The sequence below is a fragment of the Nannospalax galili genome, unplaced genomic scaffold, assembly GCF_000622305.1.
Source record: "Nannospalax galili isolate Female #2095 unplaced genomic scaffold, S.galili_v1.0 scaffold518, whole genome shotgun sequence".
Classification (NCBI taxonomy): Eukaryota; Metazoa; Chordata; class Mammalia; order Rodentia; family Spalacidae; genus Nannospalax; species Nannospalax galili.
Genome location: NW_008342851.1, coordinates 3,791,113 through 3,807,850, shown reverse-complemented (window position 1 = coordinate 3,807,850; position 16,738 = coordinate 3,791,113). Strand labels below are relative to the sequence as shown.

The following is a 16,738-nucleotide window of genomic DNA, read 5'->3' as shown; positions in this document are numbered from 1 at the left end:
GCACACACACACACACACACACACACACACACACACACACACGGAAAAAAAAATAAAAAAAAACAAAAAAAAAAAAAAAAAAAAAAATTGTGTAAAGGAAACTGAGTAATAAAAATTCTATGAATTTTTTATGTATTTCCTAATTTTAGTTATTAATACTAAAGAAATATTTTTAACCCAGAGAAATATTATCAGACCAGTGCTGTCTAACAAAAGTTACAGTGATGGACGTGTTTTATTGATGGGCTGTTTGATAAAGTAGGTACTAACCACATATAGCTATCAAGTTCTACAAATGTGTGGCTAGTATGACTAAGGAACTGAATTTTAAATGTAAAATAATTTAAACAGCTATTGTACTGGTGAGGGTAGTATTAAGATATTAAGAAAGAAATACAGGTATGGGGATGATGGGCATGGCTGCTGTCTGAGCTACCTGGGAGATTGAGACCAGCCTGGGCAACATAGCAGGGTACCGTTTCAAAAAATTAACAGGGTTGGGAAAATAGCTCAGCGGGTAGAAGCACTTGTCAAGCAAGCCTGATGACCTGAATTGATCCCTGGAACCCATGTAAAGGTGGAAGAAGAAAACCCACTCCACAAAGTTGTCTCTGACCTCTACATGTGTACCATAGCACACATAACCACCACACATATATTAATAAGAAAAAAATGTTTAAAACAAGGTAGCTTTGCATATTAAGATGTGCTCTACCACTGAGCCACACCTCAGCTAATATATAGTCCTCCCTCCCTCCCTCCCTCCCTCCCTCCTTCCTTCCTTCCTTCCTTTCTTTCTTTCCTGCCTTGAACTCACAGAGATCCACCTGCCTCTGCCTTCCAAGTGCTGGGATTAAAGGCATGCTCCACCAAGCCCAGCTTTAGTAATTAAAAAAAAATTTAATTTTCAATGACTGTTAAATTTTCTGACATGTTAATTTAAAATTAGAAAATAACTTTAGAAAAAAGTTAGTGATATATAGCAACAGATAAGTCAAAATAACCTACTGAAGCTTCATCTAAACACTGGTTTGATGAATTAGATTTAGCGTAGTAAGTGAGAAGAGTCACAAAACATATGAAATAGGGATAAAGGCCACCTTTTTTACTCAATTCTGAGGGAATACAAACATATAAAAATATTTAAATCAAATGATCTTACATTCCAGTCCCCACTGAGGATATCTGCAAAACTTAGGAATTCACTGGCTCTCACAAGATCATCTACTTCCGTGAAGAAATCAATGTAGTTTTGGTGAAGATATAAATTAAAAATGTCTCCTGGCATGTGTGACATTTCTACTATTTCCTATTGAGACAAAAACACATACATTTTGTTCCATATGCAGTGATCAGATGTTTATGTACACATGATACACATTCAGTCCCAAGAGGTATTAAAGAGCCTACCTCAGGCTGAACAAGTAACGGATCCCGTTCATGCTCTGATAAATGAGAAGGCAACTGAGGAACGTCCAATTCTGCTAATGGTGCTCCTATAAAACAATTTCTGGAATTATTCAATTATTATTAATACCATCTTTATAATTATAATTACAGTACTTTTCATATGCGGATTTTCAATACTTTAGAAACAAATACCAAAATACTAAGCAAGCTATTAAAAAAATCAAAACAAAACAAACGAGCTTTCCTAGCAAGAACTAAAGTTAGAATACTAATGTTTGAATTATAGCTTTTCTAGACTTAAATTATACCATTTTTCTTGGGTTTTTTTTTTTTTTGGTCTTTTTGAGACAGGGTCCAAAAGAGTCCAGCTGGCCTGGAAATCCAGAGTCCAGCTAGCCTGGAACTTACTATGTAGACCAGGCTGTCCTCGAACTCATAGAGATCCATCTGCCTCTGCCTCTTGAGTGCTGGGACTAAAGGCGTGCGCCACCATACCCAGCAAATTATACGATTTTTCAAAACACTTCCAATTTCCTCTTTCTAACTGAGTGATTTTTCTCCCTTTGACTTGTCTCAATATGGAAGACTTTATTATATATATTATTGTTTCTTTACTGTTTAGGACCAGGTTGCTCTCCCTTCAAGAATGAGAATACCATTCCCTAATGCAAGAGATTACAAATGAACACTGGGAAGGAAAAGAAACAGCAGAAGGAACAGAATTAGGCGAGAATAGCCACTGAGGCTGAGGGAAGAGGCTCCAGAGGCAGATGAGCATTTTCACTACCTCCTGCATGATGGCCACTTCACTTTTCTTACATGCCTTATGCCTTTACAGGCTTCCATTTTGAAATCCCAATTTCTTTTGTCAGGATCATAATATCAAATAGTATTTGTTAGACAAAGAACAGGAGTTTGGAATTTTACTGAAAGGAGGGACAGTTTGGTAGATCAGGGGCAGGTAGTAGGGGTGAAAAGACTACGTGGAAAAGGCAGCACAGAGGACAAATGAGAGCAATAGACACCTCTGGAAGTGAGGATAGCAAACTGGCAGAGAGACAAAGAAACCCCAAGCTCCTTGGCACCTTGCCAATGGCTCCAGTGTGGCAACTCTAGTATAAGATAACTTCACACTATTAATTCTTGCCATTGCCACTAAGTCTAGATGGCCTTTGAGAAATTAAAATTTTAATAATTTATGGACATGGATATGGTCTACAATAGTTGTTTTTATGTTCACAATCACGATCACAATTGGAAAATGTTCCATACAGTTGAAAACATTTTCCTGTTACACTGTTTTTAAGCATGGCTAGGCAGAATCTGACTGGGCCCTAGCTTTCTCCTGTAAAAAAACAAGATATAAGGCATTTCAAAACAAGAAGTATCTTATTTCTATAGCAAGACCAATATATAACAAGGGAAAAAAATGCAGAAAGTTTCTTACTTTTACAGTATAGAATTTTCCCCAAAGCTCTGAAGAGAAAGAGAGAAACATCTTTGCCACCAATAGCTTGGACCTCTTGGTTTTCAAGAATATTATCAGTTTTCTTTCTTCGCTTTGATTTTGACAGAGCAGCATCTGATTTTAATGGCAGTCCTTTTTTTCTTGACCATAAATTGCTCTCTCCTAAATAATATATACCCAAATGAGCATATTAAAAACTGAAGTATAAAAATTAAAACTAGAGCATTTCAGATAAAGTTACATTAAATATTCTAAGTAAAATCTTCTAGTAAGCAATAATTATATGTGAACTTTAGTCAGGAGTCCTCTGTGTTGTCAACTATTAAAATGGAAGTCATTTAAAATTGTTTTATAATCCTCAACACAAAAGAAATTAGTATCTCACAACACTACAAATTTTCACATTTATATTCGTATCACCTTGGTCTCCATAGCATTATGTACAAGGTACTTTTTGGGAGGTCTTTTTGAGACAGGGTCTCCTCATAACCCCAGCTGGCCTGGAACTTGCTATGTAGATCAGGCTGGCCTTGATCTCACAGAGATCTGCCTCTCTCTGTCTCTGGTTAAAGGTATGCACTACCACACTCAGCCAAGGTACTTTTTTGATACATGCTACATAACAAATTTTACCCTCATAGTGGATCCATATAGTGAAAGGAGAGAACCACCCCCACAAGTTGTTCTCTGATCTCCACATATACACCATGGTGTGTGTGTGTGTGTGTGTGTGTGTGTGTGTGTGTGTGTGTGCAGAAACAAAGGTACATACACACAAATAAATAAATGTAACAAAAATAAAAGACCATCTAATTGCTACCATAAACTCTCATGGCAGCACACAACCTTCTGAAACACCAGTACCAGGGATCTGATGCCCTCTATGGCCTCCTTGGGCACTGCACACACATAGTGCACTTAGGTACACACAGGCAATACACTTATACATATAAAGTAAAAATAAATAAAACAAGGCCAGACAGAATGGTGCATGTCTTTAATCCCAGCAGAGGCAGGTAGATCTCTGTGAGTTCAAGGCCAGCCTGGTTGACATAGTCCACACCAGCTGGGGCTACAGGGAGACCCTGTCTCACAAAGACTGAAAAAAAAAAAAAAACAACAACCTACTAATCATTTGTTGAGGTCCTAATATGTATCAAGCACTATGATAAGAACTCTATAAATATTCTCTCTTTTTTTCAGTCTTTTTTTTGAAACAGGATCTCCCTGTAGCCCTAGCTGGCCTGGATTTGTTATGGAAACCAGGCTGGCCTTGAACTCACAGAGATCTGCCTGCCTCTGCTTCCTGAGTGCTGGGATTAAAGGCATGTGACACCATGCCTGGCCTCTTTTTTCTTTTTTGTTGAGACAGGGTCTCTCTGTTGCTCTAGCTGGTCTGGACCTTGCTATGTAGACCAGGCTGGCCTCAATTTCAGAGATTCACCTGCCTCTGCCTCCCAAGTGTTGGGATTAAAGATATGTGCCATCATGCCTGAAAATTTTTGATATTTTTAAATAGTGGCCTTTGTTTGTGATTTGCAAGCAATTCTTTTTCTTTTTTTAATTTTATTTATTATCCTTATTCCATGTATATGAGTGTATTGTCTGCATGTATGTGAGTGCACCCATGTCATGCAATGCCACGGAGGTCAGAAGAGGGCTTCGGATTCCCCTGGAACTGGAGTTAAGGACAGTTCGTAGCTGCCATGTTGGTGCTGGGAATCGAACCCGGGTCCTGTGCAAGAGCAGTCAGTGCTCTTAACCACTGAGCCATCTCTCCAGCCCCACAAGCAATTCTTAGTATAACAGTAATACCACTACATGGAAGACCCTGGGATTGATCCCCAGAACTACATTTAGAGTTTGATTAGATTTTATTTCATGAATAATTAAGAGAATGTTACCTATTATACTTTATGAATGTGTCTTCTACAGCTAGTTACCTTTTGAAGAAGAAAACTGGAGGCTGTTTATTGCACTTCTGATATCACCAGAACATCCTTGACAGAGCAACTCCAGAGATGTTTTATCAGGAACAGTAATTCTTCCTCCACTCTAAGAGGAGGAAATAAAATGCTTAAAAACTGTTTTATTAAAACACACATACATACACACAAACTCAAAATCCATTTTGTGAACTTAATAGACAAATTAGGTTTTTTTTTTCAAATTTAAATGCTCAAAAACCTCCTCAGCGAGGTATGGTGGCACATGACTATAATCCCATCATGTGGGAGGTTGAGGAAGGAGAACCACAAGTTCTAACTACAGAGATCCTGTCTCCAAAAAAGGGAACATATTGTTAAATACCAGTGTGCCTATGAATGGTGTCAATGTACTCAATATAGTTTAAGGCAAAATTGGAGTAGTACATCGTATTTACTTTTATATTTTAAGCAGCTTAATTTTTCACTTTCCTTCTCACTATATATACATATACAAACAAGGCTGTTTCATATGTTTGACATGTTTACATTTTAAGGCTATGTATATAAATTCACACATACACATAAGTTCATTAACTTAGCATCACATTTGTTGTACAAGTACAAGGCAAGATAAAATTTGCCCTTATCCCTTCATAAACCTCTAACAGCTTACTGACAAAATTAATTCCTGTGACTATTCATAGCCTATCCCATCCATTCCCTTCCCTTCCCTTACCAATTATCGTGGAAAACAGTATATATATATATATGTTTTTTTTTTTTTTTTTTTGAGGCAGGGTCTCCCTGTAGCCCCAGCTGTCCTGGAACTCACTATGTAGACCTGGAACTGGAGTTAAGGATGGTTTGTAGCCGCCATGTGGGTGCTGGGAATAGAACCCAGGTCCTCTGCAAGAGCAGTCAGTGCTCTTAACTGCTGAGCCATCTCTCCAGCCCCGGTCTTTTCTTTTTGAGACAGGGTCTCCCTATAGCCCCAGCTGGCCTGGAACTTACTATGTAGACCAGACTGGCCTTGAACTCAGAGAGATCCACCTGCCTCTGCCTCCAGAGTGCTGGGATTAAAAGTGTGTGCCACCAAGACTGGCTTCTTAAGGCCTTTTTTTTTTAAAGGACTTCTGTTTCATTGGGTAGAGAAGACTTAAATAATCCACTCAAGAAAGGTCGCTTAGTCCAACTTAATGAAGCCTGCAGTTTGAGTGCTGACTGAAAATCCTTCTGGCATAGGTTCAGCCCATATTTCCAGATCAGATCAGACCCTGAGGAGTTTGAATAGAGACCACAACAGTGAGAACACTGGGGGAATCTTTGAGGGTGACTCTAAGTAGAGCTGCTCGTGGTCCATCCTGCCTTCAGATGTCCAGTAAGGGAAAAGGTACAGTATAAGTCTAATCAGATTTACCTTATTAGCTTCTATAGTCACTATTCGATTAAGAAATTTCATCATGATTGTTGGTGCCACAGGGTTGAAACTGTAAAAAGAAAGATGGTGGTTAGATGATTAATTTAAGCACAACGGGGGCTGGAGAGATGGCTCAGTGGTTAAGAACATTTGCTGCTCTTGTAGTGTACTCAGGTTCAGTACTCAGCACCTACATGGCAGCTCATAATCATCTTTAACTCCATTTCCCAGGGATTTTGAGCCCTCTTCAAAGGCACCAGGCATACATGTGGTACACATACACTCATGTAAGTGAAACACTCATATACATAAAATAAAAATAAATTGAAAACATCTTTAACACTGGCTGCTCTTGCAGAGGACCTGGGTTTGATTCCCAGTACCTTCATGGTGGCTAACAACCATATGTAACTCCAGTTCCAGGGGATCTGATGCCCTCTTCTGACCCCTGCAGGGATTGCACAACACAGGTGCACCTACCTACATGTACATAAAATAAAAACAATAAATAATGTATTAAAATTAATTAAAATGTTATATGTGAATATTGGGAACAGAAAGTTCTTACCTAATGTTTGAAATAGAACACTCTTCTTGAATTTCTTTGGGAAACAGTAATTTCTGATTATTTTCTCCACTGACACTGTCAGAAATTATAAATACTAGAGGACATCGGCCAATCTGCACATACTTCCTAAAATAATAAAATACAGTAATATTGTAATTTAAGCCATTTGGCATTTCACATAGAATTTTACTTATTTTGGTCAACTTTTTTTTTTTTCTTTTTTGCAATACTGGGATCAACCTCAGGGCCTTGCTCTTGCTCAGAGAGTGTTCTACTACTGAGTTATAGCTCCAACCCCTAATGTAGAGTTTTAGAATACTGGACTTCACTGACACTTACCTTAGAATTTCATGCAAAGAAGGAGAATCTCGATAAAACTGATTAGGAAAATCCTAGTAAAGATAAAGGACAAATATTAGCTCATACATTCCACTGCATATTTTTTCATTCTTATTTATTTTTTAATTTTTGGTCTTTTTGAGACAGGGTCTCTCTGTAGTCCCAGCGGGCTTGGAACTCACTATGTAGACCAGGCTGGCCTTGATCTCACAGAGATCTGCCTGCCTCTGCCTTTTAAGTGCTTGGACTAAAGATATACACCATCCCACCATGTTTATTTTTAATTTTTATTTAGAAAAGAAAAATTTTATTCATCCTATGTATGTTAATCACAGTTTTCAGAGAAAGTAAAATATAAAACAATTGATATTTTAAAAGAGTAATATCAGGGGCCAGAGAGTTGGCTTAGCAGTTAAGAGCACTGGCTGCTCTTGCAGAGAACCTGAGTTCAGTTCCCAGCACCCACATGGGCGCTAATAACTATCCATAACTCCAGTTCCAGGGAATTCTGACATTCTCTTCTGACCTCTTTGGGCATTGTACAACACAGGTACACTTACATACATAATTACTTACATAATTAATATTATACACGTAGGCAATACACTCATACACACAAAATAAATAAAACTGAAAAATTAAATAAAAGAGTATTATCAACGTAAATCACCAATTTCAGACCAAATTTCTTAGGGTCACATTAACATTTCCAGTACTTTCATTGACACATAATTCTCTTTTGCTTTTCTATATAAAAGGCATTACATCTTAAACTAGGTTAACCTATATCTATTGTTAACCGATAGCTATTCTTTTCATGTTTACTGAAAAACATCAGGCTTCTACTATCACAAAGCTATCAACGATAATACATAAGATATGGGCCTGGCAAGATGGCTGAGAGGTTAAGAGCACTGGGTGCTCTTGTAGAGGACCTGGGTTTGTCCCCAGACCCCACATGAGGGTTAACAATCATCCAAAACTCCAGTTCCAGGGGATCTAACACTCTCTTCTGACCTCTGCCGGCATAGCAGAACATGGGTGCAGTTACATACATGCAGGGAAAACACTTATACACATAAAATAAAAATCAATCAATCAAAAAAAAAATATCACAACTGATACCCAATGGCTACAGCAAATCTTAAAAGTTGTTCTTACTTCAACCAGAATTATCTTCTTATCAGTTGTCAGATCATCTCCAAACATTTGTAGTTTGTTATACTTTGTGGCTCTTAGTAGAAAGTCTTTGAAGACTGCTATCTGAGATTGATATGGAAATATATGGAAGCTCGATTCTGGAAGGAAATGCATTTATCATTTTATTTCTAGTTATATATACATTAATATTATGCATATTAGACATACATTACACACATCATAAATTCACTTATGAGATGCAGCTTACAGTAAGACTTTTAAAATATTTATTATTTTTATTTTATGTGTATGCATGTAGGTAAGTACACCCGTGTCATGCAATGCCCATGTAGGACAGAAGAGACTGTTGGATCCCCTGGAACTGGAGTTACGGACAGCTGTTAGCTGCCATGTGAGTGCTGGGAGTCAAAACAAAACAAAACAAAACAAGTTATTTATGCGGGGTGCTATGGGAGAATTGTCATCAATAAGTTTTAGTGAGTTGTGGACCCTATGTGTTATACTACTGACTAGTTAAGGCAAGAAGTGCTTACTAGTGCCACAGTGGCAAATCTGTCACGGGTGGTGTGGTAACTAACTGGTCAAAAGCTCATAGCTGGGGAAGTCATAGGCCATCATGAGGAAGCTACTGCTGTTGTTTCGCTAAAGGGATATGATATGCCCATCACTCTGCCTTCTAAATAATTATGTTTATACCCACAGATCAATGTGGCCATCAACTGTGGTCAAAGAAGCTCTCCTTTAACAGTGTGCAGTGATAACTGCAGAGACTCATAACTGATCAAAGTAAGGGGAACAAGGGATTTTGAATGCAGTCATAAATGGAACATCCGTATCACCTCTGCCAAGACTTAGGGAACATCATGAAAGAGGGGGCTAAAAGTTAGAGGAAGGAGTAGGGGTGGAATGCTGTCTTTAGATCATGATACCACCACTGCATTCTTTGGTTTGGTTTTTGAGACAGGGTCTATGTAACCCTAGATAGCCTGGAACATGCTATGTAGACCAGGTTGACCTTGAACTCACAGGAGTCTATCTGACTCTGCCTCCTGAGTGCTAGGATTAAAGGCGTGCACCACCATACCATGCCCAGTTTACCACAGCATTCTTGATCTCACAGCAGTTGTGTTTAACAACACAAGGCCTGCACAAGATTAGGCCTGCCAACATTCTGCCTGGTGGGAAGCCTTGCATATGAGATCCTAATAGCGGTATCTAGTGGGAGTGGCTCATGAAGCCCCAGTCCTCTCTGAGGAACTACTGGTTGCTGGGGGAGGGAGAGATATTTTCTTCAGTGGTATAACCACTATTAGGGAGCCCATGATCTTGTAAATAGTCCCTTACCCTGCATCCTATAAGAAATCCTAATAAAATGCAATGAATCACAAAATAAAACATGAAGTTAGAAAGGGGACTAGCTGGGCAGAGGATGGGGATCAGCAGTACTGGGAAAGAAAAGATAACAGAGGTAAATATGATAAAAATACATTTTATACATGTACAAAAATAGCATAATGAAACCTATTACTATGTATAATTAATATATGTGAATAAAGAATACCTGCCAGAATAATATTCATATACTTGGTGAAAATATCTATGATTTAAAATTATGCTATGATTTAATGAATGTGAGACTAAAAATAAATTTTCTTCATTAATAAAGGTTTAACAATAAAAACAAGATGGTGGTACCTTCCTTTAAGTTCAGCACCCAAGAGGTAGAAACAGGGCTACATAGTGAAACTATGTCTCCAAAAAAAAAAAAAAGCTGGGAGTGGTGGCACATGTCTTTAATCCCAGCACTTGGGAAGCAGAGGCAGGTGATCTCTGTGAATTCAAGGCCAGCCTGGTCTACATAGTGAGTTCCAGGCCACCTGGGGATACAGAGAGACCCTGTCTCAAAAAGACAAAAAAAAAAGAAAAAAAGAAAACATAAGAGCCTGCTAAGCTGGTATATATCACATACCTGCTGTATGTCATCTCAGCACTTGAGAGGTGGAAGCAGGAGGATCAGGAGTTTGAGGCCATCCTAATTACATGAAACACTGCCCAAAAACCCTAAAACCCAGGCAGGTGGATGGCTCAGCAGGTAAAGGTACCTGTTGCCAAGCCTAACAATAAATTGTTATCTAACAAAGAGTTAAAATTTAACTGAACTCAAAGAACCCCATTCTCCTCTACTCAGGGCATCTTTCACTTCTCAAACTGATAAGAATGGGAGAAAAATGTGCTCACAGCACTTCATCTGGAAACATCCCTAAGCAAAGCTCCCCCTGCAATTTCCAGCCCTTCATAACAAACCTTACCAAAACTAAGTAACTCCTTGAAATCATCTTTTTGGAAGTCTGGTAAAACTGGATTAACCCATTCTTGTACTTGAATCCCATGCTCCTTTGATAGTATTTTTATAGTAATTGTCTTTCCACATCCTGGAGGACCTGTTATTAATAAAATAGATCCACCCTAAAACCAAACACAAACATTAATTAAAAATCACGACCACTGGAATGCAAACAATTTTTGAGTTTTTTTTTTAGTATTTACTGCTTCTACCAATATTTATTAAATATCTAATACAAACAACTGCATTTCAAGATTAAACCAACTTTAGATAAAATAAGATCTTGTCTTCTGAAAATTCCTCAAGTCTACATTGTATCCTTCCCAAAGAAGTTAGTCACTAAATTAAAACAAACTTAGCTAAATGAAAGGCATAAAATCTGAAGCAAGATTCTTAAGAGGTTAGTAGAACTCATAAAATTCAAAAAAGAGATTGGAGAGATGTCTTAATCAATAAAATAGTTGCCATACAAGCATAAGGACCTGAGTTTAGATCCCTAACACCCACATACTAGGCACAGCAGCATGCTCCTGTAATCCCAGCAGAGACAGGAGTATCCCTAGGTCTTGCCAGCCAGCCTGTCTAGCTTAATTGGTAAGCTCCAGGTGTAGTGAGACCCTTTCTCAAAAAAATAAGGTGGAGATCGATAGAGAAAGACATCTAATGACAACCTCTAGACTGCATGTGTATTTGCACACATATGAATTGCTACACATAAAAATTCAATTGTAGGGACTAGAGAGATGGCTCAGCAATTAAGAGTACTGTCTACTCTTACAGAGGATCTGGGTTCAATTCTCAGCACCCACATAGCAGCTAACAGTCTGTAACTACAGCTCCAGGGGATTCAATGCCCTCTTCTGACCTACCTGGGCACTGCACAACACGGGTGCACTTATATATAAAATAAAAATTTAAAAATTAAAAAAATTCAATTGTAATATAGCCATCTCATTGATTATACATGGGGAATATCTTTAAAGATTTATTTTATATGCATGTGTTTTGCCTGCATGTATACAGTGCACAACAGAGGTACCCACAGACACCAGAAGAGGGCATCGGATTCCTGAAATTGGAAGTATAGGTAGTTGTGAGCCACCATGTAGGTGCTGGGAACCAAACCCAGGTCTAAAAGTAGCGAATGCTCTTACCTGCTGAGCCATCTATCTCTCCAGCCCCAAAGTGTAATATTTTTATAGGAAGATCTCAGGATATTAGATTACTTAAAAAAAAGTATATTAAACAAATTCAGCAGACAGGACTCATGAGAGACAAGAGGTTGTGGATCCTAATAACATTCCTCATATAGTATATCTGCTAAAAAAAAAAGGTGTCAGGGGAAGGGAATCCTATATGCAATGGTGGGCTATAATTATAATCTTTGCTCACTCATTTACCTTACAATAAGGACTTGTGTATGTACTTGACCCAAAAAGCCTTTTAAAATGGTGATACCTTTTAAAATGCTAATACATAAATTACAATGCTATTCATCTTAAATTCAGTGTTAATGAACCAACTATATATATTAAATCAGATATTTCTAAGAGAAAAAGAAACTGAAACTGACAAGTTGGGGCTGAGTATGTAGCTTACTGGTAGAATACCTGTTCAGATTGTGCAACACCCTGGTTCAAGTCCCCTATCCACACATAATTCCAAAACAAGAAGAGAAAAATATAAAAGCAGCGCCGAACAAAGCCAAACATGGTGGCACACACCTTAATCCCAGCACTTGGCGGGGAGTGGGTTGAGGAAGGAACCCAGGCTGCTCTACATAGTGAGTTCCAGGCCAGATGGGATACCTGTCTTAAAAAAACCTTAATTAATTAAAAAAAATAAGCCTTTTGATCAAAGCCAGATGTAGTGGTGCATACCTTTAATCCCAGCACTCAGGAGGCAGACACACATAGATTTCTGTTGAGTTCAAGGCCAGCCTGGTCTACTCAGTGAGTTCAAGACCATTCAGAACTACATAGCAAGACCTTGTCTCAAAAAAAAGTAAAAAAGAAAAAAAATTTTAAAAATGAAACATTTAAAGAAAAATATGCTTGATATTAAAGTCTTTAAGTTTGTAGTCTTAACAGTAAAACACAAAATAAATTCTGTAGGATATTTTAACAACATTTAAGACATAAAATACTAGCTTTATTTAGCCAACTGGTCTAGTCTCTTCAAGTAAATGTCTTACAGAAAAAGGGTAGAAAAGACAGTTACAAGATTAAGAAAACAAAAGATCTAGGAGATGCACCATCATATGCAAGATGTGGTCCTTGTTTAGATTCTAGCTGAAACAAACCAGCTGCAGAAGATATCTTGGGGACAAAAGGAGAGCTGTGAAGATGAACTGTTTAGATAGCATCAGGGTCCTGTAGTTTTTTAAAGGCAGAATAGGGTATATATAGTAAATTAGCAATAAAAATTTAAAGTGAGATATACTTCAAAATCTGGCTAAAATGTCAGTGTTTTTTTGGTTTTTTTTTTGGTCTTTTTGAGACAGGGTCTCCCTGTAGCCCCAGCTGTCCTGGAACTCACTATGTAGACCAGGCTGGCCTTGAACTCACAGAGATCCGCCTGCCTCTGCCTCCCGAGTGCTGGGATTAAAGGTGTGCGCCACCACACCCAAACCAAAAAGGTCAGTGTTTTAAATTTACTATAAAATACTCGAAGAGGAAATTGATGGGCATATTATACATTTATACAGACATGAGTGGATATCCTGTATTCTGAAGTCTCAAACTTTAAAAAGATGTATGAAGGAGAGAAAATAATCTATCTTTTAAAGTGGGGCTAAGAATAAGGAATTAGGAAGTGAACAAAAAAAACCACCAGTGACATGAAGGACTGTTTCAGGGTATATTTAGTTCTTTTTCTTAAACTAACATACAATTTGCTGCCTTGCATTACGTGTAAAAATTCCTAGTACTCCAAATGCCTTACTGTATACCCTACACTGACAATAGGACATAAAGGGGGGGGGGGGAGAAATTTTCAGGTTTCTAGGAGCTGGGTTTTTTTAAAAAAATATTTTATTATTTTTATTTTATGTGTATGAGTGTATTGCCTAACATTTATGTGAATGCACCTGTGTCATGCAATGCTGCAGAAGTCAGAAGAGGGCTTCAGATTCCCCTGGACCTGGGAATCTGGAACTGGGTTTGTAGCAGCCATGTGGGTGCTGGGAATCAGACCCAGGTCCTCTGCAAGAGCAGTCAGTGCTCTTAACCGCTGAGCCCTCTCTCCAGCCCCAAGTTTCTAGGAGTTTTTTAAAAAAGAATTTAAACACTTATAGTGGGGGAGTGTGTGTGTAACACGTCACACATGTACAGATCAGAAGACAACTTTCAGGTGTCAGTTCTTTCCCACCAGGAGGGTTCCTGGGAGTGAACTTGGGTCATCAGGCTTGGTGGCAAGCCATCTTCCCAGCCCCTCTAGGAGTCTTTTAGAGACATGGCCAGGTGTGGTGACACATGCCTTTAATCCCAGTACTCCGGAGACCCTGCCTCAAAAAGACCAAAAAAAAAAAGGGAAGAAAAAAGGAAAAAGGATAACTTCTTATGATATATTGCAAATCAGTGAAGTAGATGGTAATAAGTATTTTAAATGCATTTCTTATTTAATTACCTGTTTTGGCTTTGTTTCTAAGACTTCAGCTTTTAACCAGGTTTCAACTTCCTCAATTTTCTTCTTATGCACAGCAAGTTCATGCTAGAATAAGAATTTGAGGTTAAAAACATTTCAAAACATTAATTTTTAGCATCTCAGCACCTGGTGACAAAAAGTTGCACAACAGTAACATGCTGTTACAATAATGGCTCCTTTAGATTATACTTGAATTTTTATTTGATTTTTAAAATATTTCTGTACTTCTTTGGGGGGAGGGGGCTATGCTGACAACCTGCAGGAGGCTATTCTCTCCATTCACGATGTGAGTGCCAGGGATTGAACTCAGGTGGTCAGACCTGGCAGCAAATGCCTGTACACTTTGAGCCATCTCACCAGCCAATTTTTATACCATGGAAAAACCCTTTCTTATGCTCATATGCTGAATGGTAATTTTGAGTAAGTCTGTAATTATAAAACTTTTTAAAATCTAGCAATACATTTTGGAAAAGAAACAAAGAGGAGCAATACATTTAGTAAACTACTATAAATAGATCAATTCTAGGCTACAGTTAGAATAACTTGGTAAAATCATAGCCTTTCAACAAAAAATAAGTACAAAGTATTGCTATTTTTCTCCTCTTAATTAAAAATGAATATTGAGCCAGGTATGATGGTGCACACCTTTAATCCCAGCACTTGGGAGGTAAAGGCAGGCAATCTCTACGAGATCAAGGCTAGTCCAGTCTACATACTGAGTTTCAGGCCAGCTGTGGATACAGAGACACCCTGTCTCAAGAAAGAAAAAAGTTTCTTAAGTTAAAATCTGAAAATGAAAGCCTGAAGAGAAGGCTCAGTTGCTAAACAGAGTATTTGCTGCTCTTGCAAAAGACCTTCCTTTGGTTCCCAGCACCCGCATCTGGCATCTCAAAACCACCTGTAACTCCAGCTCTAGGGAACCTGACATCCTCTTCTGGCTTCCAAGGAAGCCTGCACATACATGCTGCACAAAAACTCAGACACAAATACAGACACATAAAATAAAAATTAAAAAATCTTTTTAAGGGCTGGAGAGATGGCTCAGTGGTTAAGACCACTGACTCCTTTTACAGAGAACCCAGGTTTGATTCGCAGCACCCACATGGTAGCTAACAACTGCCCTAACTCCAGTTTCAGGGGAATTCAACACTCTCTTCTAAACCTCTGCAGACATTGCATGACATGGGCGCAATTACATACATATAGGCAATACAGCCATACACATAAAATAAAAATAAACAAATTAATCTCAGCACTCAGGAGGCAGAGGCAGGTGGATCTCTGTGAGTTCAAGGCCAGCCTGATCTACATAGTAAGTTCCAGGCCAGCTGGGGATATTAAAAAAAAAAAAAACCGTAAGTAAATAAAATGTTTTCTTTTTTAAAAAAAAAAAAAAGTCTTACAGGGACTGTAGAGATGGCTCAGCAGTTAAGCACACTAACTGCTCTTGCACAGGACCCAGGTTCGATTCCCAGCACCCACATGGTGGCTATGAACCATGCTTAACTCCAGTTCCAGGGGAAACCGAAGCCCCCTTCTGACCGCTGAAGCATTTTACAACATGGGTGCACTCACATACATGCAGGGAATACACTCACACATTAAAAAAAAGTCTTACAGGCTCCTGGCAGCTTTTTCCTATCAATCTACAGCAATGGTGTCAGCATGCACAAGACCCATGCAAATTCAAGCAGACTTTAAACCCAGCCTAGAACCAGGGATATGGGCAGCAGACCCGAGCCTTAGCAGAACTATTGGCGGTTAGGTGAGGAAGACTAGATCTTCTTTAAGAGGGAGACTCTAGATAGCTGACTAGACCCTAGTGAATGAACTTGCTCTAAGGACATGTGGGGACACAAACTTGACTCCATAGCCCTTTACATATATGATAGAATACATGAAATCCAGTGGGGCAGGCTATTGGGGGGGGGGTACCAAAGGGGGAGGGGTTATAAAGATAATTGAAATATTTTGTATAAAATGCACAAAAATTCAATAGAAATATACATATAGGGCTGGAGAGATGGCTCAGTGATTAAGGACATTGACTGTTCTTGCAGAAGACTCGGGTTCGAATCCCAGAACCCACATGGCAGTTAACTGTCCATAACTCCAGTTCAAGGGGATCTGACAGCCTCTTCTGTCCTCCTCAGGCACTGCATGACATGGGTACACTTACCTACATACAAGCAAACCACTCACACACACAAAATATAAACTAAATCAAGTGCCAGAGAGATGGCTCAGTGGTTTAGAGCACTGGCTGCTCTTGCAGAAGACCAAGATTCAATTCCCAGCACCCACACAGCAGCTAACACCCGTCTGTAAATCCAGTTCCAGGGGATTCAATGCCCTCTTCTGACCTCCACAGGTATTGCACAACATAGGTGCACTTACATATACGCAGGCAATACATTCATACACACAAAATAAAAAAATAAGATAAATTTTAAAGAGA

At 38.6% G+C, this 16,738-nt stretch overlaps 1 protein-coding gene across 8 annotated transcripts in view; it reads right to left on the bottom strand.

The window, feature by feature from the left end:
- The window catches only part of Rad17 (RAD17 checkpoint clamp loader component), a 45,473-nt gene that overhangs the window by 22,798 nt on the left and 5,937 nt on the right, over nt 1–16,738 (bottom strand). For all 8 annotated transcript variants that reach the window (XM_008838846.3, XM_017799586.2, XM_008838845.2 and 5 more), the window contains exons 4-13: nt 14,263–14,346; nt 10,601–10,757; nt 8,292–8,428; nt 7,131–7,183; nt 6,792–6,917; nt 6,224–6,293; nt 4,822–4,933; nt 2,858–3,040; nt 1,411–1,496; nt 1,163–1,309 (exon numbers count right to left, since the gene is read on the bottom strand). In XM_008838846.3, coding sequence (XP_008837068.1) covers nt 1,163–1,309; nt 1,411–1,496; nt 2,858–3,040; nt 4,822–4,933; nt 6,224–6,293; nt 6,792–6,917; nt 7,131–7,183; nt 8,292–8,428; nt 10,601–10,757; nt 14,263–14,346 — 1,155 coding nt within the window. The remainder of the gene's footprint in view (nt 1–1,162; nt 1,310–1,410; nt 1,497–2,857; nt 3,041–4,821; nt 4,934–6,223; nt 6,294–6,791; nt 6,918–7,130; nt 7,184–8,291; nt 8,429–10,600; nt 10,758–14,262; nt 14,347–16,738) is intronic.